General features: G+C 53.0%; 2 protein-coding genes across 2 annotated transcripts in view; both read right to left on the bottom strand.

Annotated features, from left to right (window-relative positions):
• Positions 1–709: 709 nt before the first annotated feature.
• Shkbp1 (SH3KBP1 binding protein 1) lies at positions 710–12,375 on the bottom strand. The gene is made up of 18 exons (XM_027941369.2): positions 12,258–12,375; positions 11,966–12,019; positions 11,799–11,844; positions 11,619–11,692; positions 10,821–10,879; positions 10,502–10,582; positions 9,397–9,558; positions 9,217–9,307; positions 8,930–9,120; positions 8,267–8,382; positions 7,265–7,352; positions 7,067–7,183; positions 5,173–5,343; positions 3,183–3,338; positions 2,676–2,772; positions 1,603–1,781; positions 1,204–1,318; positions 710–1,123 (listed from the first exon to the last, which is right to left on the bottom strand). Exons 1-18 carry the CDS (start codon positions 12,341–12,343, stop codon positions 895–897), a joined length of 2,112 nt encoding a protein of 703 aa, XP_027797170.2. The 5' UTR covers positions 12,344–12,375; the 3' UTR covers positions 710–894.
• Positions 12,376–12,735: 360 nt separating this feature from the next.
• The window catches only part of Sptbn4 (spectrin beta, non-erythrocytic 4), a 72,051-nt gene continuing 59,389 nt past the window's right edge, over positions 12,736–25,397 (bottom strand). Inside the window, exons 26-35 of the mRNA XM_071604335.1 lie at positions 23,866–24,110; positions 20,730–20,868; positions 20,550–20,634; positions 20,008–20,204; positions 18,378–19,000; positions 17,280–17,349; positions 16,436–16,728; positions 15,071–15,244; positions 14,883–14,925; positions 12,736–13,793 (exon numbers count right to left, since the gene is read on the bottom strand). Of these exons, the coding sequence (XP_071460436.1) occupies positions 13,635–13,793; positions 14,883–14,925; positions 15,071–15,244; positions 16,436–16,728; positions 17,280–17,349; positions 18,378–19,000; positions 20,008–20,204; positions 20,550–20,634; positions 20,730–20,868; positions 23,866–24,110 (2,028 nt within the window). The 3' untranslated portion in view covers positions 12,736–13,634. The remainder of the gene's footprint in view (positions 13,794–14,882; positions 14,926–15,070; positions 15,245–16,435; positions 16,729–17,279; positions 17,350–18,377; positions 19,001–20,007; positions 20,205–20,549; positions 20,635–20,729; positions 20,869–23,865; positions 24,111–25,397) is intronic.

Here is a 25,397-nt window from a genome sequence, read left to right on the forward strand (position 1 = left end):
ACTGTCTCCCATACAGGAAAGGGACTGGGCATCCAGGGATGTTGGACAAGATGTTTGGAGTGTCGAGATCTGGGGTACGAATGTTAAGGACACAGCAATGACAGCTGCCATCAGTGTTTCTGACTGCCTGTAGCCATCCTTCCTTTTCTGAAGTAACATTACCCTAATTCTCTTTTCAGGAACTGCTTTTCTGCTCTGCTTACATGGGGCTGACATCACCTCCTAGCTCATGAGGGTTCGAGACCCAGGCTGGGACAACAGAAGCCCTTCCTCACACTGGCCAGGGTGATTGGCTTGGGAATACTTATCTGATTCAATTCAACCAATAAGAATCTATCCTGTGATTCTGATTCATGAGAGGGAGGGAGGGAGGGAGGGAGGGAGGGGAAGAGAGAGAGAGAGAGAGAGAGAGAGAGAGAGAGAGAGAAATGCTAAGGAGCTTCATGGAATCATCTTGCCCCAGAGAGAGACAGAGGACCTGACTGAAGATGATGCGTCCCAGAGGAAAGTAAAGGCAAGAGACAGAAAGACATTCTGAATCCCTGGATCCAGCCATGCCTGAAGCCAATACTTAAGTCAATACATTCCCTTTTTTGCTTAAATTGGGAGAGGTAGATTGTTCTGTTTACACTCAGGAAACTGATCAGGGCTCCCCCTCTTTCATCCTGTTCCTGGGGATCCCAAAACCCACCAAGAATGCAAACAAGGATTTGGCAATGAGGACTTTATTGGAAAGGACAGCTTTGGCTTCCAGAAAAGGGGGGAAGATTGGGACCTGGTAACAGTGACCACTCTGAGGAGGACCTGGCCCTGAACCCAGGGCTCCAACAGAAAGCCAGGAGGAGGCACCTGAGTTCCCTGGGGTCAGGGTATCCAAAGGCACCATGGCAGTGTTCAAAAGGCAGTTTCATTGAGATTCTTCTTCGGAGGCGTGAGGGGAGCCCCAAGCCCCGTGGAGGGCCGAGGGGCTGGTGTCGGTGGCCGGCGGGGCTCTGGCGCACTCCGCACGAGTTCCTGGCAGCGTTCCACGAAGCTGCCCCCACGGCGCCGCACTTCTGCCTGCGGGGGGCTTGGGCTGCCACGGCGGCCAGTCAGGGAGGTGTTGCTGGAGGCTGAGTGTAGACTGAGGGGTGGGAGAGTGAGGACCGGCACCCGGCAGTGGCCCCCCAGGCCTCCCGCTGTCCCCTTCCTCACTGCAGCTACCTGGTGAGGGAGGCCCGGGGCGAGGCGCTGGGCAGAGAGCCCCGAGAGGAAGCCAGGGGGGCCAGCTCGCACTGCTCCAGCTGTCCCATCAGCTCTTCCTCTGTCAGGCCACCTGCTGAGGGGCAAGGACGCAGGGTTCAGGGGGAGACAGGGCCTGGGGTGCAAGGGACAGGGCCACACCGCGAGCACCAGGGCTGGACAGGTGGGAGGGCACAGAGACTGATGGGCAGGGTCAGCGGCTGAGGGAAGGGCATGGAGGGGTTGGCGGGTGGGAAAAGGGGTCAAAGGAGAAGGCAGGGGGCCAGAGGGCAAGGGCGTGGGCAGGGAGCATGCCCAGGAAGGTTCCAGACGGCCTGGGTGGGTGAGGGCTAGCTGGGTTTGGGGTAGGGTGGCGAGTACCAGGGGCCTGGCCAAGGCCGTCCATGGCGGTGGTCAGATCCCACATGGCCAGGCTGCCGTTGGCTTGGCCAGTGAGCAGGTAGCGCCGGGGCCGGGAGCCCAGCCGCCGGGAGCCCTCGCACTCCAGCACGGTGAAGGCGGTGGTGGGTGAGCCGTCCACTGAGCGCACCGAGCACACGCTAAGGGGGCGCAAGGGGCGAGCGGTCACTCTGCACAGCCAGAACCCAGCTGGGTCCCTTGTCCCCGCATCCCTTTCCCAGGTGCCTCACCACATAGCTTCAGTTCCTGCCCCTCCAATCACCACCCCCAATCTTTACGGCTGCCAATCCATGTTTTCCTTGAGCACCTGCGGCCTCTTGGACACCCCGGCTCCGTCCACTCACCATGATGCCCACTGCACCTCAGAGTCTCCCCAGATCTGCTGCTTGTCCCTGTTCCCCTCTTCGAGCCTCATGCAGAGGCTTCCCCCACCTGCTACCCGCTGCCACCTGGCATCTCTCCACACCTGCCTCCTCCCTCTTGCACCAGGCACCTGGGTCTTGGCCTCTGAGGCGACTCCTGTTGGCCCTCAGGTCCCTGGGACGCTACTACACCGGGATGACACCTCGGCTCTCCCACATGACTGACAAGACCTGCCCTCTCCTGCCGCCCACCCCACCTCAGGCACCTGGCCTTTGGCCTTTGGGTCTTCTCAGTCCTTGCCCTCCTGCTTCCTCGCCGGCCACACTCTCTCCTGCCCTTCTTTCCTCTCTCCTGCTCAGAGTCCTCTCTTCAAGCCACCCTCCAGGCCGGAGTGAGCAGAGCTCTGGGATCCCACAGCTTCCTGGGCCCCATCCGGCCATGACTCTGCCCGCCCTGTCCCACCCGTGCACTGGCCTGAGAATCCTCCAGCTTCGCCTCCCCCAGGCCTTTCGCGCCTTTCATCCCTCCAGTCGCCAAGTCCACTGGGCCGTTCGCCCTGCCAGCCTTCACTCCTTCCATGTCCCTTGGCTAGGACCGCTTTCTGGCCTCCAAGACCCAGCTGCACCTTGTCCTCCCCCTGACCACCTCCCCATTTGGTGGACCAGTCTCACCGCTGTCCAGTGGATGAAAGACGCACAAAGAGCTGGCTGGCGTTGGGCACCACCTTCTGGATGAACACCTGCTGGTCGTCCCGCTCACCGTAGGGGCCTGGACAGGCAGAAGCAGGGGCAGGGCTGGCCAGGGCCCCCTGGGCCTCCAGACCCTAAGGCCCTGCCCCTTCCCACTGCGGAGCACCCTCCCAGACCTGGCCCCACCCCCCAGGCTCCTGGGTTGGCCAGGGTCTGGTAGGGTGGGGTAGGTCGCAAAGGTCAGTAGAGTTTAGGTCCATGAGGGGTCCTGGGCCAGGTGGCTGGCAGTAGGAATCAATGGGGATGACAGAGGTAAACAGGTATCATTTAGGAATCAAAGAAGGTTGAGAGGGGTCAGGTGCAACTCAGTAGAGGTCAACAGGGGTCAGCAATCAATGGAGTGGAAGTTGACCAGGTCAGCTGGTGGGTTAGTGGGAGCCCACTGGGTCCAGCACATTAGTGGGGAGGGGGCCAGGGGTCAGTAGGCACCGATGTCGTTGCCAGCACTGCAGCCACCGTGCCCATCGGCTGACTCTAGCGCCAGGATCTTGAAGGATGCGAGTGGGGTGGAGCCGGGCTGGGTGGAGATCATCCCTCGGAATCGCGTCACAGACCATGTCCGCACGTGATTGTTGTCAGCACAGACTGCGGAGACCAGACGTGTAAGGTCGGGCCTGGCTGTGGTGTCAACCCTGCCCAGCCTTCCTGAGCCTCAGGATGAGCCCTGCAGAGTTGCCAGGATCCAGCCCTCTCCTCATTCTTCCCTTCCAGAGAATTTTCTTTCCCCACAATTCCAAATGGCCAAAATTCTGCTGGCTCTTTCTCAAAAATGGTTCCAGAACCTAACCTCATGTTAGTCACCCTGTCCACAGCCTTCACCCTGGTCCTGTCTCATCTCCTGCTGGACCATCACAGCAGCCCCCTCCCTGGGCTCCCTGTTCCAATTCTGTCCCGACACTCTTCTCCCACATGCAGTCAGAAACGGCCTGGGAACACCTAAGTCAGCCACCTCCCTCCTCTGCTCAGAGGTCCCCCCCATCCCCCCCGCCTGGCTGCTGCCTGTCACCTCTCTGCCCTCATCTCGCATTTCCCTTGTTGCTTACCCCACCGCAGGCCCAGGGGCTCCCTGCTCTTCCCTCAGACACATCAAACATCCTCTCACCTCAGTCTTTGCAATGCCTGTTCCCTCTGCCTGGAATGCTTGTCCCTGCTGCTCTGCACAGCTCATCCCCTCAAGTTTGCTCAAAGGTCCTTCCTCAGACAGGCCCTGCCTGACCCATCCCTCTCCACAACCCCTGTGCTCTTGTGAAGGAAATGTGAAAGTTATCAGAGTGAAAACGGAGTCCCTGGGTCAACTCTAACACAAGAGTAAATAAAGCTGAGAGGCCGTGAAGGAAGGGTTCCTATGGCCGACTGCCTGACAGTAACCATAACAAAGACTCTGCCAATCCCAGGGACTCCGGAGGCTGAGGCAGGAGGATCACATGTTCAAGGCCAGCCTCAGCAACTTAGAAATACAGTCAATGGTAGGGCACCCCGGGTTCAATCCCCCGTAGGGTGGAGGAGCCGGGGGCCCCCTTGCTGCACCTCTTGGAATGTGCCCAGAGTTCACTAGGCCATGTGTTTCCATTGCAATGCTCTGCTATTCCTCTCTTTATTCTTTGAAGACTCTGTTTTATTTAGGTTGACATTTTATAGCCACATACCACTTCACCTTGCTTTTTGGTGACACTGGGGAATGAACCCAGGCGCACTCCACCACTGAGCAACATCCCCAGCCCTTTTTATTTTGAGACAGAGTTTTGCTAAAGTTGTCTAGGATGGCCTCAACTTGTGATCCTCCTGCCCCAGGCTCCCCAGTAGCCGGATTACAGGTGGGTGCCCCTGCACCTGGCTACCACTTCATTTTTATTCATGGCCCTTTTCATCACCCAGTGCTTATTTGTTACTATTTAGTTTTGTTTCTATTTTTTTGAGATAGGGTCTTACTACTTTGCCCAGGCTGGCCTTGAATTTGAGATTCTCTTGCCTCAGGCCCCTGGAGTAGCTGAGCCACCATGCCTGGTAAATTTCTTTCCTTATTTAGCAATGTTGGGGACAGAACCCAGGGCCTTGAGCATGCCAGGCAAAAACTCCAACAATGAGCTAAACCCAGCTACATGTTTACTTATTTATCTCCTGTGCCGTCCTCACTGCAATGTTAACTCCCCAAGGGCAGAGACTTGATCTGTCTTGTGCATCACTGTATCCCCTGTGCCTGACATATATTAGATGTTCAATAAACACTTGTTCAACTGCACTGCATCGAGTCCAATTCACTCCCTCTCAGGCCGGTTCCTTAACAGTCTTCTATCACTTCTGCAATCACCCTCCCTGGTGGGTTCTCCCCTGCACAGCATCCCCCTCCCACGGAAATCCTTAGCTTCCTGGCTTCATACTCCCACCTGAGCTGTCGCAGGTCACCTGTGGGTAGACCCACCTGAGATGAGGTGCTTCTCTGACAGCATGATTTTTGTGACGGGGCTGCGGTGCACAGTGAAGGTCTGGAAGAGCTGGGGCCCTGAGCCCACTGTCTCAGGGTGCTGCACGATGACCCGTACCCCCCCTGAGCTGGTGCCATAGGCGATCTCAATCCAGTTTCCACTGTCACCTGGTGAGGAGCCAAGGACAAAGAGAGGCCCCATGTCATGGAGAGACAGAAACCAGGGCAGAGAGAAAGACCCGGCTCAGAACACAGCCGAAGCCAGAAAGGAGAGGGCGAAGTGGTGAGCTGGTGTGGGCGACGGAGGCACCAGGAGCCAAAGGCCAGAGCAGAGACCCAGGGACAGAGACGGAGCCCGTAGAAGAGGGAAGAGAGGTGGGGAAACAGAGGCGTGGGGACTGAGAAGTGGAATCACATGGAGGGTTACAGAGACGGAGACAGAAAAACAGAGATGGCATCGGAGAAAGGGGCAGAACAGACAGACAGACAGACACGAGAATGTGGCCCAGTGAGTCTGAGGACTCCCGCTGCAGCCGACTTTCCATTTTGAGAGCCTTCGAAACTTAATGAACCAAGTTAAGGAACATGGTTTCCATATTTCACATTCATTTTATACCCACTGGCCATGGATTAGTGTTACACACAGTAACACAGATAGGCATCAAACCTTGGGCAGGCCAGGCCGGGGTTGCACACACCTGTAATCCCAGCTATGAGGGAGGCTGAGCCAGGAAGATTGCAAGTTCAAGGCCAGCCTAGGCAACTAAGGGAGACCTTTTTACCTGAGATACAAAGTTCAATTTGCAACCTGGGTAGGTGAAGATCAGAAAGCACAAACCATTAAAAAAATAACCATTATGTTAAGTGAGTAATGCCAGATACAGAAGGTCACGTACTGCAGGATTCGTGCCATTTACATGGAATGTCCAGAATGAGCAAATCCATAGGAACAGAGAGTAGATAAGTGGTGTCCAGGGCTGTCAGGAGGGAGGACTGGTGAGTTCTGGAATCGGATGGTGGTGACGGTCACACAACTTTCTAAATATACTAAAACACACTGAATTGTGCACTTCGAAATGGTGAATTTGGCTGGGGGTGTAACTCAGAAGAGTGCTTGCCTAGCAAATCCCTGGGTTTGATCTCTAGCTCTGCCAAAAACAAAAAAAGGTGAATTTTGTGGTATGCAAATTGTCTGAAAACCAAAGTGTACCTTTTTTCTACATTTAACATCAAGAAAACAAAACAAGCCAGGCACAGTGGCGCACACCTGTAATCCCAGCAGCTCGGGAGGCTGAGGTAGGAGGATCGAGAACTCAAAGTCATCCTCAGCAACTCAGTGAGGCCCTGAGCAACTCAGCAAGACACTGTCTCTAAATAAAATTCACATACAAGATAGGGCTGTGTATGGGGCTCAAGGGTTGAGTGCCCCTGAGTTCAATCATTGGTTCTCAAAAATAAATAAATAAATAGTACAAAAAAGGGGCTGGGGGGCTGGGGATGTAGCTCAGTGGTTAAGTGCCCCGGGTTCAATCCCTGGTACCAAAACAAAAAACAAAAAACTGTCCTAAATAAAAACTTGGATTTGTCCACTATAAAACATGCATCCTCTTGGTTTTATGAACATGCACATCATGCCCTGATCAGAGATGGAAAAGAAATACAAAGATGAATGGCCAGTGGTCCACTGTGCCTCTGGCAGAGAGGCAGGCCTGTTCAGCACCTGGAATAGTGCTTATGTACAAGAGATACTTAGGAAATGTTTGTTGAATGACTAAATGAGAACCGAATCTGTCCCTCCTCATAAATCCCATGACATATCACACAAGCTGGAAGAGAGCTGCAGGCTGGGCCTGGCTGGAAATGGCAGGGGTGGAAGCTGGTCAGAGCTTACTGGTTTTGGGAGTGAGGTAGACACTGAGGGCAGTGACCCCATCCTCTGCAGGGTCCCGGTAGAGCTCGCTGACAAGGAGGTCATTGTCCTTCATGCGCAGGGGGAACTTCTGCACATCTGGAATGGGCGGAGAGTGGGTTTGTTTGTGGGTGCCTAGTCTGGCCCTGCCCTCCCACATCCAGGGCTGCCTCTGCTCACCCACATAGTAGATGGAGCCGTTGCTGCATCCCAGGAGGAGGAAAGAGCCGGCTGCATCGTAGCTTGTGATGGGCTGCACCTCCTGAACCTGGGGCCAGGCAGCGCAGGGATGCAGGGCTGGGCCAGCCCGCCCTCCTCCCCAGAACCTACCCGGGCCCCGCGGCCCACTTCTCCCAGCCTCTCTCTGCCCATCTTCCTCTGGCTCTTCCTGTGACTCTGTCCCTGAGTGTCTCCTGGCCTCTCTTCTACTCTCTATTCCTGATTATAATCCATCCCCCCTGTGTCTCTATGTCCCCTGTCCCCTCAGTCAATCAGTCCTGGCTTTCCTCTGTGCCCTCTTTCTGATTTTCTGTTTCTGTTTGTTTCTCTTTGTCTCCTCTGCCTCCCAAACAATCAGTTTTGTAGGACAAAAAAAAAAATACTGCAGGTTTGTTGTTTTGGGGGGGGTGTTTTTTTTTTGTTTTGTTTTGTTTGTTTTTGGTACCAGGGATTGAACCCAGGGGCACTTAACCACTGAGCCACATCCCCAGCCCTTTTTTGTATTTTATTTAGAGGCAGGGTCTCACTGAGTTGCTGAGGTTGGCTTTGAACTTGGGATCCTCCTGCCTCAGCCTCCCCAGCCACCAGGATCACAGGCATGTGCCACCATGCCTGGCTGCAGATTTTTTTTTTTTTTAAACATTTTGGACATGGCCTGGGGTGAGTTCAGAGTGACAGATGTTCGCATGTCTCTCTCTGGGTTCCTGCCTCCTACATCACCTCCCAGCACCTGCTTCCCCATCCAGCGCCCAGAGAATCCCCTCTCCTTTCCAAAACCATCCAGCCTTCATGTGAACTCTGTCACCCCTCCTCAGTGCTCCACAGGTCTTTATCAGACACCTGCAGGCTCTGGCCCACCACTGGGTTTTCTGCCTCTCTCCAGGGACAGTGGGGCAGAAAAGAACCACGCCCTGAGTCCATAGAGTCTGGACACTTGGGAAGGGGACTGGCCAGAACTCTAACCTGCCAGTGCTTGGTGACAGCATTCCACACCCCGATGCGCCCTGTGTGGCTTGTGGCGATGAGCTGGTTCCCCACGAAGAACAAGGCCTCCACAGGCACCCCCAAGTGGAAGACCCCTGTGGGGGGAAAGGAGGACTTCAGCAGGGAGGAGAACGGCAGCAGGAACACAAGGTGCCAGAAGATTCCACTGGGCCACGGAATCCTCACAGGGTAGGAGATTCCAGCAGGAGTCACAGGGGATTTGTGACGGATGTGGGACTCCAGGGAGGTGTGGACTTCTAATACACTGAGATTTCCAACAAAGCAAAAACCTCTAGTGGTGACAGAGGATTCTTATGAGGATTGTTTCAGGGGGAAAGACTGGTCTAAAAAGTCAGAAGTTCTCAGCCACACAGACTGTCACAGGCTCGGAGAGTCTACTGTCACGCAGCATACCAACACAGCAAAGAGATCTAACAGGGCAGAGGCTCTAATGGAGAAGAGAATTACAAGTGGTGGATTTTCTGAATAGGCCAAGGAATTTCAAGAGGACATGGAATGCTGAAGGGTTAGGTTGTTCAATGGGGCAAACATATCAAACAGCATTCTTATGGGTTGGAGAATTTGTAACAGGCCACCGAATTCCACAGGGCAGAGGGTTCTAGAAAAGGTCTGGGGTCATACCTATCTCAGAGCCACCACCTTCTGCCTGTAGAGCCCACAACAGGATTTCGCTGCCAGTGGCTGCGGCCACCATCTTGTCATGTTCACCCAAAGCCCCACCAGGCACACGGGCTGTGAGTGCCAGGCGTTCGATGGGCCAGTCCAGGCGGGGGCTGGAAAACACCAGCTGCCAGCCAGATGCTTCCTTCAGCCTGTAGGATTGGAAGGATGTCATTGACCCTCATCGCCAGCCCTGACTGTCCATCCACAGTGCTCAGAGCCTCCTAGCCACCCCCTCCTCCCAGCACCTATAGCAGACAAGGAACTGGGTATAGGCCACTGCAATCCAGCTGTGGTGTCCACACACGAGGCGCACCATCCCCGGCTCCTCTGGTTGCCCTGAGGGGGAAAGAGAAGGATCAGAGCAGGTCACAGGGCCTCCCAGGAGCCTACCAGCTTTCCTGAGCTCCCAGAAGATAGAAACTCACCTGAGGGGGAGGGAGGGGCTTTCTCCTCCAGCATCCGACCCAGCAGCCCTGCATTACCCAGGTTGGGGGGCATCGTGTTGCTCCGTCGAACAGGGGCCGGGCGTCCGCCTAACTGCTGGGGCCCCACCAGGCTGTGCCTGTTTCTCCGTTTCACTGGGAATACTAGAGTGGGGGGAAGTGGCAGAGTGACAGTAATTGAAATCATGGCTTTCAGGTTGCAAGCATTTGAACTCTCACAAATACGGGTTTCCCTACATATGGAGCACAGTATCCTGGTGCTGGGACAAGCCATTCAATGCCACTGAGTCTCACAGTGGGTTACTTCTTTTTTCAGTGTCCTTGAGTCCATCACAGAGCAAGCTCAGTTTGGTGCTGCTCTTCAATATTTGCTAATCTTCCTCCTAATAAATAGAAACCTGCACCCTCGGCAGGCAATAGTATCTATCCGGAATCTAATGATGCTGCTATGTTTGGGTTTTATTTTCATGTCTGCCTTGTTATTGATGGTATAAAGGTAGTGCTATAAAGCTTCTGTTTAAAATGATATTTTTGAAAATGAAGACAAACCAAGGAAAATAATAGTATAAGTCTTACATTCAGCAAATTTCATGAAAGTAGTAGATATTGACTAAGGACAGGAAAATAAAACACATATTTAAATTTCCCCACTCTATTCCTTCTGCCAATCTGCCAGCAAAGCCTAGTAGATTAAAGTTCCCAACAACCTCTGAGCACAATTTTCACAACAGGTAGATTGGCTGATTTAGGTCTCCTGGGGATTCTAGTGGCCCCTTTAATGTTGCTCTCCACTCTATGCAAAACACCCTAGTTCTTTCAAAGTTTCCCACAAGGAAATCAAGCCTGGACTACAATACCCATCAGGCACTAGCACAGGTTTCGGAGTTTAGGATGACTAACTGGCCCATTGTCTTAAGGAAATTGCTGCTTCCTATTTCCTTTCCAAGAATCAGCCCAAGCATCTGATACAGAAATAACAACTCCCATCATGTCTAAGGATCACAGAACAGGTACCCAAGGGCTAGACTTGTGGGAAATGTAGTCTTTAGGCCACCCCCTCTTCCCTCCATCCATTGGGAGTGCATACCTGGCGGAGGCAGATAACCATTGAAGAGAACATTTCCACAAGAAGATCGATCCAACTCCTCCCTCAGCTGCAGACGACGAACTGCAATGCAAGAACTCAAAGCTGGGACTTGTGGGGTATGGAGGCAGACCCCTTTGACCCCTCTTTACCTCCTTCTCCGCAGAACACTCCCCTCAGAGCCAGGGATAAATCTAATGCTCTCAGCTCTAATCCAACCCTCTTGCAGGAGAGAAGATAAAGGCCAGGGAGAATTTAGGAAGCTTCAGTAAAGAGCTGGTTTTCCATACAATGAGGATGCTAACTGGGGGTCCCCACTTACCCAGTGGAGTGAGTCCATAGAACTGGGCTTCATGGAGCAGGCTGGAACCGTGGACACCCCTGAGTAGTAGAATTGACTAAAGATCAGCGTCTGGGGCATGGGAATGGGCAGAATTTTTTATTTTGTTTGTTTTGTCTTTAATACCAATATTTGAACTCAGGAGCACTTAACCACTAAGCCACATCCCCATCCCTTTTTATTTTTTATTTTGAGACAGGGTCTCGCTAAGTTTATGAACCTGGCTTTGTACTTTTGATGCTCCTGCCTCAGGGTCCCCAGCTGCTGAGATTACAGGCAGGCACCACTGTGCCTGGATTTTTTTTTCTCTTTTCTTTTTCTTTTTTTGGGTACCATGGGCACTTGATCATTGAGTCACATCCCCATCCCTATTTTGTATTTTATTTAGAGATGGGGGCTCATTGCTTAGCCCCTTGCTAAATGGCTGAGGCTGGCTTTGAACTTGTGATCCTCCTGCCTCAGCCTCTCTGGCCACTGGGATTACAGGTGTGCTGGTGTGCACCAGCTCAGCAGGGCTGAGAATTTTTAAGAGGAAGTTTTCAGAAATTGTATAGAGAATGATGAAGGGTAGCTAATTTTGACAGGATCAAGATTCTAAGGAGCAAAGATATGGATGGTGAAAATGTGTGGGTGTGTTGGGGGAATGCTAAATACAAAGCAATTTAAACTTGATCAAAACTCCATTCTAATAGAATGGAGCTTAAGTGAACATTCTGAAAGGGAGAAAAGACTTCATAGGAGGGCTAGACCGCAGGGGAACTCCCTGTTATTCACACCGACCTGGGATCCAGCTCTTTGGTGCGCAGAAAGTTGAGGATTGGGGCAAAGACGGTGGGGTCCCTGTCGATGAAGATCTGTGGGAAAGAGGAACAAAGGATGGACAAGGCAAAGAGCAAAACTGAGTGGGGGTCCTGTTCCTCCTCCAGTAGGCCACCCCATTTCAGCTCTTGCCATACTCACCGCTCCGGTCTCATCTTTCAGAGTTGAGATGCGCCCGCTCAGAAGACTACGGGAAGGGGAAACAAAGCAGGTGTCAGGGGCCCGGGCAGGGAGGTGATTGCGGTGGCAATTAGGGCTCTCCACAACTTCCCATTCAAAACCTGCCCCAAACTCGCTCTCCCGTTCACCTGGAGAAGAAGGAGTCTGGGATCCAGGTGAGAGTCTGGCGAGAGGTACTGAATCTAAGCGGGTAAGGTAAGTGGAGGCAAGGTACGACGATGGTGAGGGAGTGAGGAACCGTGCGGATTCGCGCCAAATCCAGTTGGTCCTCCCGTCTCCCAGGTGTTTTTCCAGGCTCCTCGCCTCCAGAAGAGGGCGGAGCAACTCTTGATGGACAGGGATTCCCCCCAGGAGAGGCGGGTACTCCCACCACGCTCCCAGCTGCCAAGGGTGAGGCCTAAAGGAGTTTCCCACACTCACCTCTTGCCTCCCACATTCAGATGAATCACTTCCCCTGGAGGCCCGCGAGCCGGGACCCCCTCGGCGGCAGTAGCCACCGCAGCCATGGCCCCCGGCGAGCCAGAAGGCCTGCGCCCACTTCCGGGTGTGTACCTAAACCCCGCCCTCACCGCGTCTTCATTGGACCGGAGACTCCCTGAGACACCGGCGATTGGACAAAGAGCTTGCTCATCGCAGTTAAGTTCTTCGCCTCCTTAAAGGAGCCGGCCTTTCCTGTCCTTTGACAGGGTGGGCAGGGCAGTTCCTTCGGGGAAGTTGAGTTACTTCTTCGTCCCGTTTTAGGTATGGCAGTAGGTGATTTGTCCATGTGCATACGTTTAGAATCCAAAATTAACCCATACCACAGGGTACATTTTGATGTTCTCTGAATCCCACCCCCAACCCCGCCACCTGCCCATCCTCACGGGTGCAGCCCAAGAAATGCAAACAAACCAGCATAGACCGTCAAAGCCAAAGGGTTTATTATAGGTACATACAGTGTGCGCCCGCCACACCGTCCCACACCCCCGGGCCCCAGCGGCTTCTCCAGGCGGCCATGGGGGGCTGCCCACAACCCGGTTCCCCCAAGTCCCAGGGAGGTGCTCCAGCCAGAAGCATGCAGGGGGGGAGGGCTTCCCCTCACCCCTCCCCTCGTTAAGTGTCATTTACAGTGGAGGGGGGAGGAGAGAGGAAGACAATTTTGAGCTTTGACGCCCCTCCCGTTAAAAGCCTTCGCGGATGCGGGGCGGGGGGGAGGGGGAGGTCGACGTTTTGCAAAAATAAACTAAAGAATTAACCGCATGGCTCTGAGGCGACAGAGTGAAGGGGCTAGGGCCCTTCACTCCCCCCTCCCAGACAGAGATCAAGGCAGCATTGGAAGTGAGGTAAAGGCAGGGAGGGACTGTCCCCTCCCCACCCCCTAGCACCCTGGATGGTCCAGGGGACCTCACCAGCGCCCCCGTGCCCATCCTTAGGGCGGAGAGGAGGCCAGGAATTATCACCCCCACCACCCCAGCTTCTTGGGGCAGGATCTGCAGATAGGGGCAGGGGGCTTGGCTCAACTGGCCCCCTATCCGCCCCCACCAAGCTCAGTTATTGCATAAAAATAATGGAGCCCCAGCACCTGGGGTAGGGATGTTGAGCGGGAAGGGGCCGAAATATGGCTATAGGGGTAGCAATCCCCCCCACCACATTTTGGGGTGCAGGAGAAATCCCCTCCTTTCCAGTGCCCATCGTGGCGCGTCCGCAGTGCTGGAACTAGGGACCCTGGCCCTGCCCTTGCGGAAGAGAAAGTGTCTTTGTGCCCACAGTGCAGAGAGGAGGGGCGGGGAGACTTGTCAGGTCCTGCGGGTAGGAGAGTCACTTCCGGCGTCCGCTGGCTCTGCGCTCCCCTCCCTCGCGCTTGGGGTTGCCCTCGTCTGTGGAGGACGTTGTGGGTAGTGTCTGGCCCCAGCGTGCAATCTCTGCGTGTTCTGTCACTGAGGCAGCCACAGCCTCTAGCCAACCGTTCATCTCCTCCTGAAGGAAGAAAATAGGGCACAGAGTCCATATTTGGAAGAGAGAAAATAGAGTAGTAGATCAATCTTGAATCAGACTGCCTTCTCTGAACTTCAGTTCCTTTCTCTATTAAATTGGGGTAATAATGAGGTTGCAAATAGTTAAATAGCATGTGCCAGGCTCTGTCTAAGCACTTATGTGGATTCATTCACTCAATCTTTTGCAATATGTAACTCCCACTACAAAGGTAAACAACAAAAACAGGGATAAGTACATTGTCCAAACACAGAGCACAGACACTTACCAAGCAATGTGCTAAGTGCTCTACATGTATCAACTCATTTCTCACAGAAACCCTATGATAAGAAACTATTTTTATCTCCATTTTACAGATAAGTAAAAGGAGGTAGGCAGAGGATAAGGCCTACTTCATAGCTTCCTATAAGGACTAATTGAGATAAGAAGTGTTATTTATTATTCTCAACATTTCCTGAAACCACCTCCATGACTGATCCTTCCCCCTGACCTCACTCCTTAGCCCAGTTCCAATGTCCATTTTGTTCTTATCTCCCCTATCTCTTCCCTCCTTTCCCCACAGGCCTGCATGTTCCAATTCTGTGCTTTCTTGGGTCCTGCCCAGCTGCTGGACAGGCTCCCCAACCCCACTGTTACCCGCTTCAATCTACCCTGAACATGGTAATTAAAAGGATCTTTATTACCCATCACTTCAACCTTCCTTGGCTCAAAACTCTGCCATGGCTCCCCAGTGCCCTTATAACAAAAATTCAACCTCTTCCAAGTGGCTCATAACAGGCTGGGAGATTCAGTTCCTGGGATCTTTCCTGGTACCATTTACCTCACTCCTTGAACTCTGTCCTCCAGCTGTTAAACTTGGACTTCACCATCAGGGCCTCCTTGAACTCCTCTTCACTACTCCTGGCTTAGGAACCTCCCCTCTGGGCTCTCACTGCCCATGGGCTTTCCCATTATATCCCTGAGAATTTTTGTCGGTGTGCTTCCCTTCTATAACCCATTACTCTGGGCCAGGAGCCAGCCAGGCAGTTATGTCATTTTGAGGTCACATATGGGGTTGAAAGGACCAGATCTCACCTCATCTTTAGCCTGGAGCAAAAATTCACTGCCATCCTGGGTCCTACAGGAGAGAACATAGGACTTGAGGAGATCCCAAGAGGCCAAGCCCCAGCCCCCAACGCAAATGGGCTCCAAGGGAGCCAGGGTCCTGCTGGGAGGGGAAGTTGGGCCTGGAATCCCTCCCTCCTGCCCACTGAGGGACTCACTGGAGCTTGAAGACATGCTTCTTTTTCTTGTAGTCACTAGCCACCTCGCTGGTGGCCTTGTGCAGGCTGAGCAGTGGCTCCCCACCATGTGTTCCCCCTGATGCTGGGCCTTTGGAGTCCTTGTAGAAGCCCAGCTCCCCCTTGCTGAGGACGCAGTACAGGCTCACCCACGACCTAGGGTAACAATACAGGGCTCAAGGCAGAGCTGTAGCACTCTGAAGGAGTACTCTTCATTAACATATTCATGGCCTAAATATGCTGAGACTTCCAACCTCTGGGCCTTTGCCTTAGCCAGTGAGGCCACAAGACCAGGAGGCTCTTCCTTATGGCTATCCCTGATCTAAGCCTGATCTAAGAGGTTCATCTAAAATTCCCAGAACCAAGCCTTCACCCAGGCTGGCCACTGTTGGGCTTGATCTTCCTTTTCCTCTCCATACTGAATTTCCTGAAGGCAAGACTTATCTCCTATGTAGCTTTTGTTCCACTCATCCCACACAAACCCCCACCCCATTCCTCCACCCCTACGGAGTTCCTTCAAGGAAAATCTATGGGTTTACTGTTTGGAATGAGGAATTCCTGCTCCCTATCTAGCCAAAGCCCCAATCCAGATGCCCCCGTTTATTCCCACTTTAGCCTAGAGACAAGGAAGAATGACTCCCTCCAGCCCCATCAGCACAGTCTGAACCGGCTCTGCCCACTTCTTGTCTTGGGTCTAAGCCTCACTCCACTCACTGGCCAGTCCTATCCTGTCTGGCTCCACCTGTCCCCAGAGTCTACCTCCAGTTGGCCAAAAATGTGTTGGACAAACAGAAACTGGAATCCAAGAGTAAACACACACACACACACACACACACACACACACACTGTTAGGCCCTCATTTGGAAACCTATTTCAGATTACCCCAACACACTCCACTCAGCCGAGAGTTTGGGCACCGCCCCTTCTCAGACACACCTTCCCCACTTAAAACCATCCCATTCTGGGTGGATGAGATTTTGAGGCTCAATTTCACACAACATTGGCACTTGATTACTCACTCCAGCTTATTCCTCAGCTGTACTCAGCTCCTGGGTTGGTCGCTCTAAGAGTTGAGTCCCAATTTGTTCGCTTTCATATTACCGTCCCTCTTCCGTTTAAGGTCCCCTATTCAGCCCGAAAACGCCTTAATCCTACACCGTGCCCCTCACGTACACAAGTTGGATTCCTTGAGGTTGAGCCCCGCCTTCCCTTGGGCTCCAACCTAACCCCCGCCGGTGGGAGGTTCTGAAGCTGAGCCCGCCCCTTCCCTGGCCCGACTATTCACTCATTGGACACTCTGCGCATGGCCCCCACCACCATTTTCCAAAGCCCCGCCCACGCGCTCACCGGTTGGATGACTTGCGGTTAGCGTCGAGCTCGCGCTTGCGCAGCAGGAAGCCCTCGTGCTGCACTGTGTGAGTGGGCGGTGGCGGAGGCGCGGGGGCGGAGCCGCCCTGGGCCGGGGCGGAGCGCGAGCGCCGGCTTCCCCCGCCCTCACCACCCTCTCGTGGCCGCGGCCGCCGTCGCGGCTTGGGCCGGTCCCGGGCCCGCGGCCGATCCGGCCGAGGTGTCCGCTCGGGCGGCTCAAGCCCGTTGGGCAGGCGGCCAGGGGGAAGCTCGCGAGGCTGAGGCAGCGACGGCTGTGTGAAGGGAGGGGGAAGAGGGGTTCTGTCCATGGGGAGGGGCTTCTGTCTGGGGGAACCCGTGGGTTTGGGGTCCCATCCGTCTGCAGGGTCATCGGCCTTGGAGGCGAGTATGGGAGGACTTCTGGGCTGGAGGCCCAACGGGTCTTGGTATCGGTTTGGACTTCCTCTCGTGGGAGGAAGACGCTACATCTAAGAGGTCGGGATGCAAGGAATTCCTGTGGGGAGAAATCTGGGCCTTCGGTGTGTATGTGGCCATCTATGATGAAAATTGGGACCCCGCTGGGCGGGGAACTAGACCCTATTTATGTATGTGTGGAGTGGCGGGGGAATGGAAGGGTTTCTTGGATCCGTGGTCCCATTTTTCTAAGGGAGAAATTTTCAGAATTGGAAGGATTTCTGGGGGTCCTGAGAGTCCATGCTGACTCTGCAGGGTCCAGGTAGAAGGATGGGCTCAGGGCGAGGCACTGGTTACTTCTGAAAACCTGACTCCTGCTCTGAGAGGGGGGTCCTCATACCCCCACCCATCCTCTGGTTCAACTTACCACCCCAACAGGGAGCCCTGGGCCCGCCTCTTTCTCCTGCAGCTGCTCCACAATGTCAGCCAGGGTGGCCTTCCTGGGGGAGGAGGGGACAGAAAGACCCAGTGGAACTCAGATGCCTTCTCCCAGGGACCTTCTTGGCTGTACAGAGGAGGCTTCATGCCTTAGCCTGAAATGCCAAGACCTTGTTCACTTCTCAGCTGTCCCCTGTAGATGTGCACCTTACACCCCATGAGTGTCCCAAGCACTGCTGCTGAATGGAAAACTGAACTCCCCCCACTTTTGAGTTTTAAGCAGCTTAAAAGCAAACTAGTTCCTTCAAGCTTTTGAACACAGTCACATTTCTGCATCCGCCTCCTGAATTACCAAGTCTCCTGGACTTCCCCCTATCCCCACTCTGGGTCATCACTGTCTGGTAACAAGTCTGTTTCTCCCACTAGACTGAGTGTCGTGAAGGTAGGACTGGGGCTAGTTTGGTCACTGTTACCCCAGCACATGCCACTCAGACACTTGCAAATGTTCATGAAACAGGCATTTTTTAAAGGGTAAAGAAGTCATTGTTTCTTGTCCTCTGGGGACATAGCAGGTTGGACTAATCTGCATATTATACTCTTGTTAACATTGGAATCTGAAAGACCTGGGCTCCAGCCCTGATTTATACAAGTTGAATGACTGGCCCTCTTTGTGTCTCAGTTGTCCTATCCATTTAATGGCAATGACAATATCCGCCAATTCATAATGCTGTTGAGAGAGTTGTAATAAAGGGTCTTCTCTCCAATTAGGCAGTGATGGTTCCACCCAGTGGAGAAACATAATCAGTGCAGAGACAGAATTCAGGCCAGGGGACACCCAGGGGATTTGATGCAGGACCCAGTGGCTGAAAAACTGCCCCTGGAGGAAGGCACTCTGCCTTTTCATTCTGCAGGAAGAGCTGCCCCTGTGGAACAATGGGCATATCTGCTACCCTCTTTCAGCCTCAGTTTACACCTCTGCAAAGTGGATACCAAGAAGGTCTGGACCCAGAAGCCTCGCCATTGGGCCTTCGCGGCTGTTGGAGCTGTTGCTAATCCCCTTCCCTCGCTCCCCGGATATAAGGGGCCTCACCCTTTGGCCAGCTCTCCTCTTATGGGCGTCTCCTGTTCGCTGGACTCCTGCCGCTCCAACCGCCGCTCGCGCCGCTCGCGCCGCCTCTCCATCTGCTCGTAGCGGCCCAGTGTAAGGCTATGTGCCACCTCGTGCTCCGCGGATTCCTGTCGTTCTGGTCTCCTCCTCCGCGCAGACTCCTCGGGTTGGTCAGCCGATTCTTGGCGCTCCGGCCGCCGCCTCCGGGGCAGCTCCTCCGCGCGATCCGCTGACTCCTGGCGCTCCGGTCTGGGCCGGACCTGCTCCGCAGCCGCAGGGGTCCCGGGAGTCTCCGCTGCAATGTTCTCCGGTGCGGCCGGAGGGGCCGCAGGCTCTACCCTCCCGGGGACCTCCGGCAGCCGGTCAATGCGCGGCTGGAGGCGCTCGGGCTTGAGCTCCTGGCGCACGTACCCCACCCGGGTCCGCACCTCGGCTGACAGCGTGTCCGAGGCCCGGCGGGCCAAGGGCTCCAAGCCCCTTTCATAGCCCCCTGGCCGCAGTAGAGGCGCCGCCTTGGCCGCCAGTTCCGTGGGGTCCCCAAAGAACTTGCGCCCCAGCAGGGGAGTGGGTGGTTGCTTGCTTTGTTCCGCCTTGAGTTTCTCAATCTGGGGACAGAAGGACCAGGGACAGGATGGGGCGGGAAGGTGCGGAGAGTGAGTGGTCTGACAGGCACTCTGGGTTTTCTGCTTCACCTCTAAACCTATTAGTTCCTTGAAGAAACAAGATACCCAACGCCCTGCCCCACTTTCTGCCAGGAGCTTGATCCCCATTCTTCCTGCAAACACCTCTTGCTCTTGTAGGAATCAGCTAAATCAACGTTTTCTCTGGGTGCTTTTCTAAACTTCTTCCTTCTTTAATGTTTCCCACCCAGGAACTCAAAACTTTTTATTAAAAATGGTCTCTTTGCCTCATTTCTTGCCACCCATGTCCTGGGGATTGAACTCAGGATGCTCTACTACTGAGCTACATATCCAGGCTTTATTATTATTATTGGGTACCCAGGATTGAACTCAGGGGCACTCAACCACTGAGCCATATCCCCAGCCCTATTTTGTATTTTATTTAGAGACAAGGTCTCACTGAGTTGCTTAGCCCCTGGCTTTTGCTGAGGCTGCCTTTGAATTCGGGATCCTCCTAGTCTCAGCCTCCTGAGCCCCTGGGATTATAGGCATGCACCACCTTGCCCTGCTTATTGTGTTTAATTTTGAAACAGGGTCTTTCTAAGTTGTGGAGGCTGGTCTTGAACTTCTGATCCTCCTACCTCAGCCTCCAGAATCACTGAGATTACAGTCATATGTCATAGCACTCTGCATTTCTTAACTGTGTTAAGTCTCAGATGGGACTCCCCCAGGCCAGGGCAAACATTTCTAGGCTCCCATGGTGCCCTATGCCTCCCCCATTCTAGCCCTTAGCCCTCTGCCTGTACTTCTGCATCACATCCCTGACCCTCTGTACTATCATTGTCTAGTGTCAGGTCTGTCCCCCAGCCCCACTGGGAGCACAGTATAGATCTCTTAGCCCTCATTCAACAAGGGACTCGGCACCAAGTCCAGGTGTGTCTCTCTCATGCAGGATGGGTGTGGGGCAGGAGGGCAGGATCTGGAGTGCTCACCGTGGTCAGGCGTCGCAGAGAGCTGAACCTCTCTTCCCAGGCTGCGGCTGCCTTGCGGAAGGCCTCGTGTCTCCGGATAAGCTGCTCTACCTCATCCACACTGCTGCCCAGCTCCCGGCTCTGCAGGAGTGGCTCCTGGGCTGTCAGCCAGGCATCAGCCACCACTGCCTCCTGGGCAAACTGATGCACTTCCAGCACTAGGGGCAGACACGCAGGGTAAGGGCACTGGGAGCACACAGGGACCATTTGGGGGGCAACAATTTTCCTCCCTGGCCCTCCACACCCTGCAGGTTCCCCATCCCAGTCCTGACCACTCTGGGCTCTGCAGGAGTGACAGGGGCTGGGGTTATTTTGAAGGTCCCAGTTTCTCCCCTAGGAGTCCGCCATGAAGGATTCAGTGGCACCCTGTCATCCACCCTCCCAGGCCTTTATGTTCACTTCTTGGGTGGTGTGCAAAATGTGGTCATATCATCCTCTGGGCCTTAACATGCTGGAGCATGTCTTTGTGTCCTTGAGCCACATGTGTCTGGATCCCCACTCACTCTGCTGCAGCCACTCCCAATGGCGGTCCCATTTGTCTGACACCTCCTCCTTCCTGGTTCCCAGTTTGTCCAGCTGTGCCTGGATCTGGGTGTGGTGGGTGGGTGGGAAGGGGTGTCAGGGGTGGCTTCCACCTCAAAGAACCTGGGGGGCAGAAGAGGACCCCAGGTGCCCCTCCCTACCTCATCAGCCATGGCACTCTTGTTGAGCAGAAGGGAGCGCCCCAGCTCCTGGCAGGCAGTCAGCTCAGGCACCCGTGCCTCCAGCTCAGTCTTCAGGCCCTGGTGGTAGTTCATGAGCACCTCCACCGATGACACATCCCTGCAGTGGGTAGTGACAGGGATTTGAGCCACTGGAAGTCACCCTCAGCCCAACCCATATATGCAGTTCCCATCAATTCCCTTGAGGCTGATGCTTCATAGCATCTCAGGATACCTACCTTCTATGGCCAAGTTCTGAGGGTCCAATGGTCTTCACTAAATCAATGATTCCAATTTTCCAAGGTGTCAAAGTTTCATACTTGTGATTCTAACCTTCTAGGATTTCAAGGTCCAATTTTTCTAACTTGCTAGAGCTATGCTTGTGAAATTTCCACCAGCTGATGATTCTAACCCTATAACTCTGTGCTGTCCAGTGTATTAAACACTAGACACGTGTTGCCACTTGAAATGTGGTAGTTCTGAACTGATATGTTGAAACGTAAAGTGCACACCAGATTTTGAGGACTTAGTGTAAAAATGAATATAAAATATCTTATTAATATTTTGTTTTGTTTTTGAGATGGGGTCTTACTATGTTGTCCAGGCTGGTCTCCAACTCCTGGGTCCAAGCTGTCCTCCAATTTCAGCCTCCTGAGTACCTGGGACTTTAAGCCCATACCACCACTGCCAGTCTAATTAACATTAATTGATAATGTTGATATTGACTATCTTGAGCACATAGGGTCAACCAATATGTATGACTGCCTAGGCACAGTGGCATATGTCTATAATCCCAGTGACTCAGGAGGCTGAGGCAGGAGGACTCCAAGTTTGAGGCCAGCCCCAGCAATTTAGTGAGATCCTGTCTCAAAACAAAAAAATAGAAATGGCGGGGGGGGGGGGATGTAGTTCAATGGTAGAGCACTCTGAATTCAGTCCTCAATACTGTGCAAAAAAAAAAAAAAAAAAGTATTGTTGCCCAGCAGGGTGGTGCGCACCTGTAATCCCAGAGACTCAGGAGACTGAGACAGGAGGTTAGGGTCAAGGTCAGGCTCAGCAACTCCAGGAGGCACTAAAGCAATTTAGCAAGACCCTGTCTCAAAAAGGGCTAGGGATGTGGCTCAATAGTAAAAGCACCTCAGGGTTCAATACCCGGTACAAAAAAAGAAAGGAAAAGTATTGCTAAAATTCATTTTAATTTGCTTCCTTTTACTTTGTTAATGTGGTTACAAGAAAATTTTAAATTATATATGTGGCTCACATTTGTGACTTGAAATATATAATTATTGGACAGGACCATTGTAAACTATCCAATGTCCAACACAAATTCTAAATTTCTGAAGGTTCCACCAGTTAGCAATTATAGTTTTATAATAATGTGTCCAAACTTATTTCTGAAGGCCCCACATTGTAATGAATTTTAATTTTAACATGTCAAGTGACCTTTCTGATTCTGTCCATCCCACAGATGTGCTCTCTCCTCTCCCTCTCAGTAGATTCATCTATCATTCATCCATGACTAGTCATTTCCTTTTCTCTCCCCCCTGACCATCAGTGAAGACTGGACACTTATAATTTTAAAATATATGCTGTGAAATGATACAAAGCCTGAGATTTGTTTTGAAACAACACAGCATAAATGGAGGGAGAGTAGCTGAAATGAGACTGGTAGGATGTTGATTATTCAAGTCACATGTTCTCAATACCCATGCAGCTTCACTATGTTGTTATATCTACTTCTGTATATTGGATACTTAAATTTTCTCATCATGAAGATATTTTAAGTCTGAAAATCGAGATTTCTTCTTCATCTTGACATAAACACCACTCTGGCCCAAGCCACCAATGGCTCTCGCCTGGACCAGCCAGGCTGGTCTACCTGTCTATTCCCCACTGATGCACTTTTCACTTTCCTCCCTGCTCTGAACTCTCCCATGGCTGCCAACTCAATCAGGGAAAAGGCAAAGCTTTTCCTGGTCTCCAGGTCCCTACTGGCCCTCTAGCCTCACTTCCTGCCACTCCTCACTCCTCCTCCTTTCCTTCCCTGCAGCCACGGTGAGACTCTGGCTCCTGCTCAGACATGCTTAGTCCACCTTAGGGTCTTGGAACTCTCCTTCTTCCCCAAACCTAACCTGACTCACCCAGCCCTTCATTCAAGTCTCCCTCCACTCAAACATCCTATCTTAAGGGAGATCTTGCCAGTGTCACCTGGTTCCCTTACCTTGCTTTATGCTTCCTGGTGGCACTTCTCACTCTCTGAAATGATATTAGGGGCTTGCTTGTTTACCAATTTGTTGCCTCTCTCCGCCCTTGGAGGGCAAGGGCTTGACCTTGTCCACTACATGGCCCACAACAAGTATTCAGTCAATATTTGCTAGGGGCTGGAGAGGAACGGCTCAGTGGTAGAGCATGTGCTTAGCATTGGCGAGGCCCTGGGTTCCATCTCCAGCACCTAATAAATATTCACTAAGTAAATGGATGAAGGCTCAAGGCCTACCAGCACAAAAACAATACCACATGTCACCCTCTCCAGATCCTTTTCTTCTTGGGCACACTGCTGGTCTCAGCCTTCAACCTCCCTGGGAGATAAACTGGCTAACTTACCAGCAGCGTGTGAGACCCTCCTGCTGTCTTTTTCCCTTTGAGAGGGTTGAGGAAATGACCCCCAGGGCCAAATGGCAGGATCCTGGTTCCCAATCACTGTGGGACAGGTTTGGCTTTTGCTGGACACTGACATAGTGCCACTATGTGAGCAGTAAATCAGTGCCTACTAGGTTAACCCCAAGATATGGGAATTGTCACAGTGTTCCTCCACCCTGACAGAGACCACACCTACCCTGCACCCAACCTGGCCTCAGCCCATCCCATACTGTAACACCTGGAGATGGAGGGCAGTCTTAGGCACCTGGGAAGGACAGAGAGCAGGAGGCTGCCCCATGCTCTGAGACCCCAATGCCAGTCCCCAAAGGGGTCCAAATGCATGTGAAGTTTCTAGAACAGTGACAGGCACACGGGGTGCCATGCAGATACTGGCTGTTGTGGTTTCCTATGGGTAGGGGATTGTTGGTGGGCGGGGGACAGCTGGCACGTAGGAAGCCCGAGGTGGGATGAGGGGCACCTGGGCTTGTCAGCTGCCCCGATCTGGCCCGCGATGCCGTCCATCCAGGAGAGCAGGTCGCGGGCCTGGCTGTGGAAGCGCAGGGCGTCGGCCGTGGAGCTGACGTGCAGGCGGGCGTCCTCGCAGGCTGCCAGCAGCTCTTTCCAGCCCTGCAGCACCTCTTGCTCCCGGCTGGCGATGGCCTCTGCGTGCTCGCCAGCGTACACGGTCCGCAGCTGGGCAGCGCCCTCCTGCAGCTGCCGTACCTGAAGGGTGAGCCACGTCTGGCGGCAGCCCTCGGCCCCGCCCAGGCCCCGCCCAGGCCCCGCCTCGCGAGCGACCTAGGCTCCACCCTCTCCTTCCCCAGTTGCAGGCTGAGTGCTGAGCCTGTTGCGCTCTGAGATCCCATGACCCGGCTTCCCTCCTACCTGCTGCCTGATCCTCTGGCCGCTGCTCTCTGACTTCTTGTACACTCACTACCAACTACTCATATCTGCTTCCTGATTCTTCTTCTGGGTTTTGACTTCTTTTAAATCTACCACTGCCTGACTTCTTTTGGTCTCGCACCTATTTTTTCAGGCAGGCCCACCTCCACCTCTCTCTTGTTTCAGAGCAATCTGATTTCTCCCAGGAAACCCCTTGCTGCCCTGATGTCCACTGGGTATGTTTCCCAACCTGCATTCTATTCATTCAGACCCACTGCCGACGAGTAGACCAGTTCCTTTAGAAACACTATTCAATTTACAGTCTCCTGTTCTCTCTCCCTCTCTTTCCTTCCTTGGCAGTGCTGGGGATGAAATCCGGGATCTTCCTCGTGCCAAGCAGTGCTTTACCACTAAGCTATATCCCCAACCCTTTTCATTTTTTATTTTGAGACAAGATCTCCGTAAGTTGCCCAGGTTGGCTTCGAACTTGTGATGCTTCTGCCTCTGTCTCCCAGTTGCTGGGATTATAGGCGTGTGCCACTGTGTCCTGCTTTCCCACTCCACCCCCATTTCTAACAGATCCATCACTTAATTGCTATCTCTCTGAGTCCTATGTCTAACAGTATGATTTGTAAAAACAATTGTCCAATTTCTATCTCCTTTTAGGCCTTCAAATCAGTTGCCTTCAGTCCTGCTGCCTGAGTTCTATTAGGCCCACAACTTCATTTCCACCCAATTTCTTAGGTCCACCTCCCAATTCCTGTCAGACCCTCCGCCTAATTTCTATTAGCTCTGTTGCCTTTTCCATTCAGCTCTTCCATATCAAAATAATTTCAGAAAAAATATTCTTAGCAGAGACCTGCTGTCTAATTTCTATCTGCCCACAGCCAAATTTCTCTTAAACCTCTCAAAATTATGCTTTAATCCTCCATCTAAATTTACCATACTGGGATCTTACCATTCACTTGGAACCATTGCCCAACTATATATGGAAACAGCATATCTTTTCCACCAGCCCTACTACCTCATTTTTTTTCTGTCACTACCCCATTTCCATGCACCATACAATCAGTCCAATTTCTTCCTCTTCTGAGGTCTACTTTCTATTTGTCCCACTGCCTCGTTTTG

The sequence above is a fragment of the Marmota flaviventris genome, chromosome 18 (genome assembly GCF_047511675.1).
Source record: "Marmota flaviventris isolate mMarFla1 chromosome 18, mMarFla1.hap1, whole genome shotgun sequence".
NCBI lineage: Eukaryota > Metazoa > Chordata > Mammalia > Rodentia > Sciuridae > Marmota > Marmota flaviventris.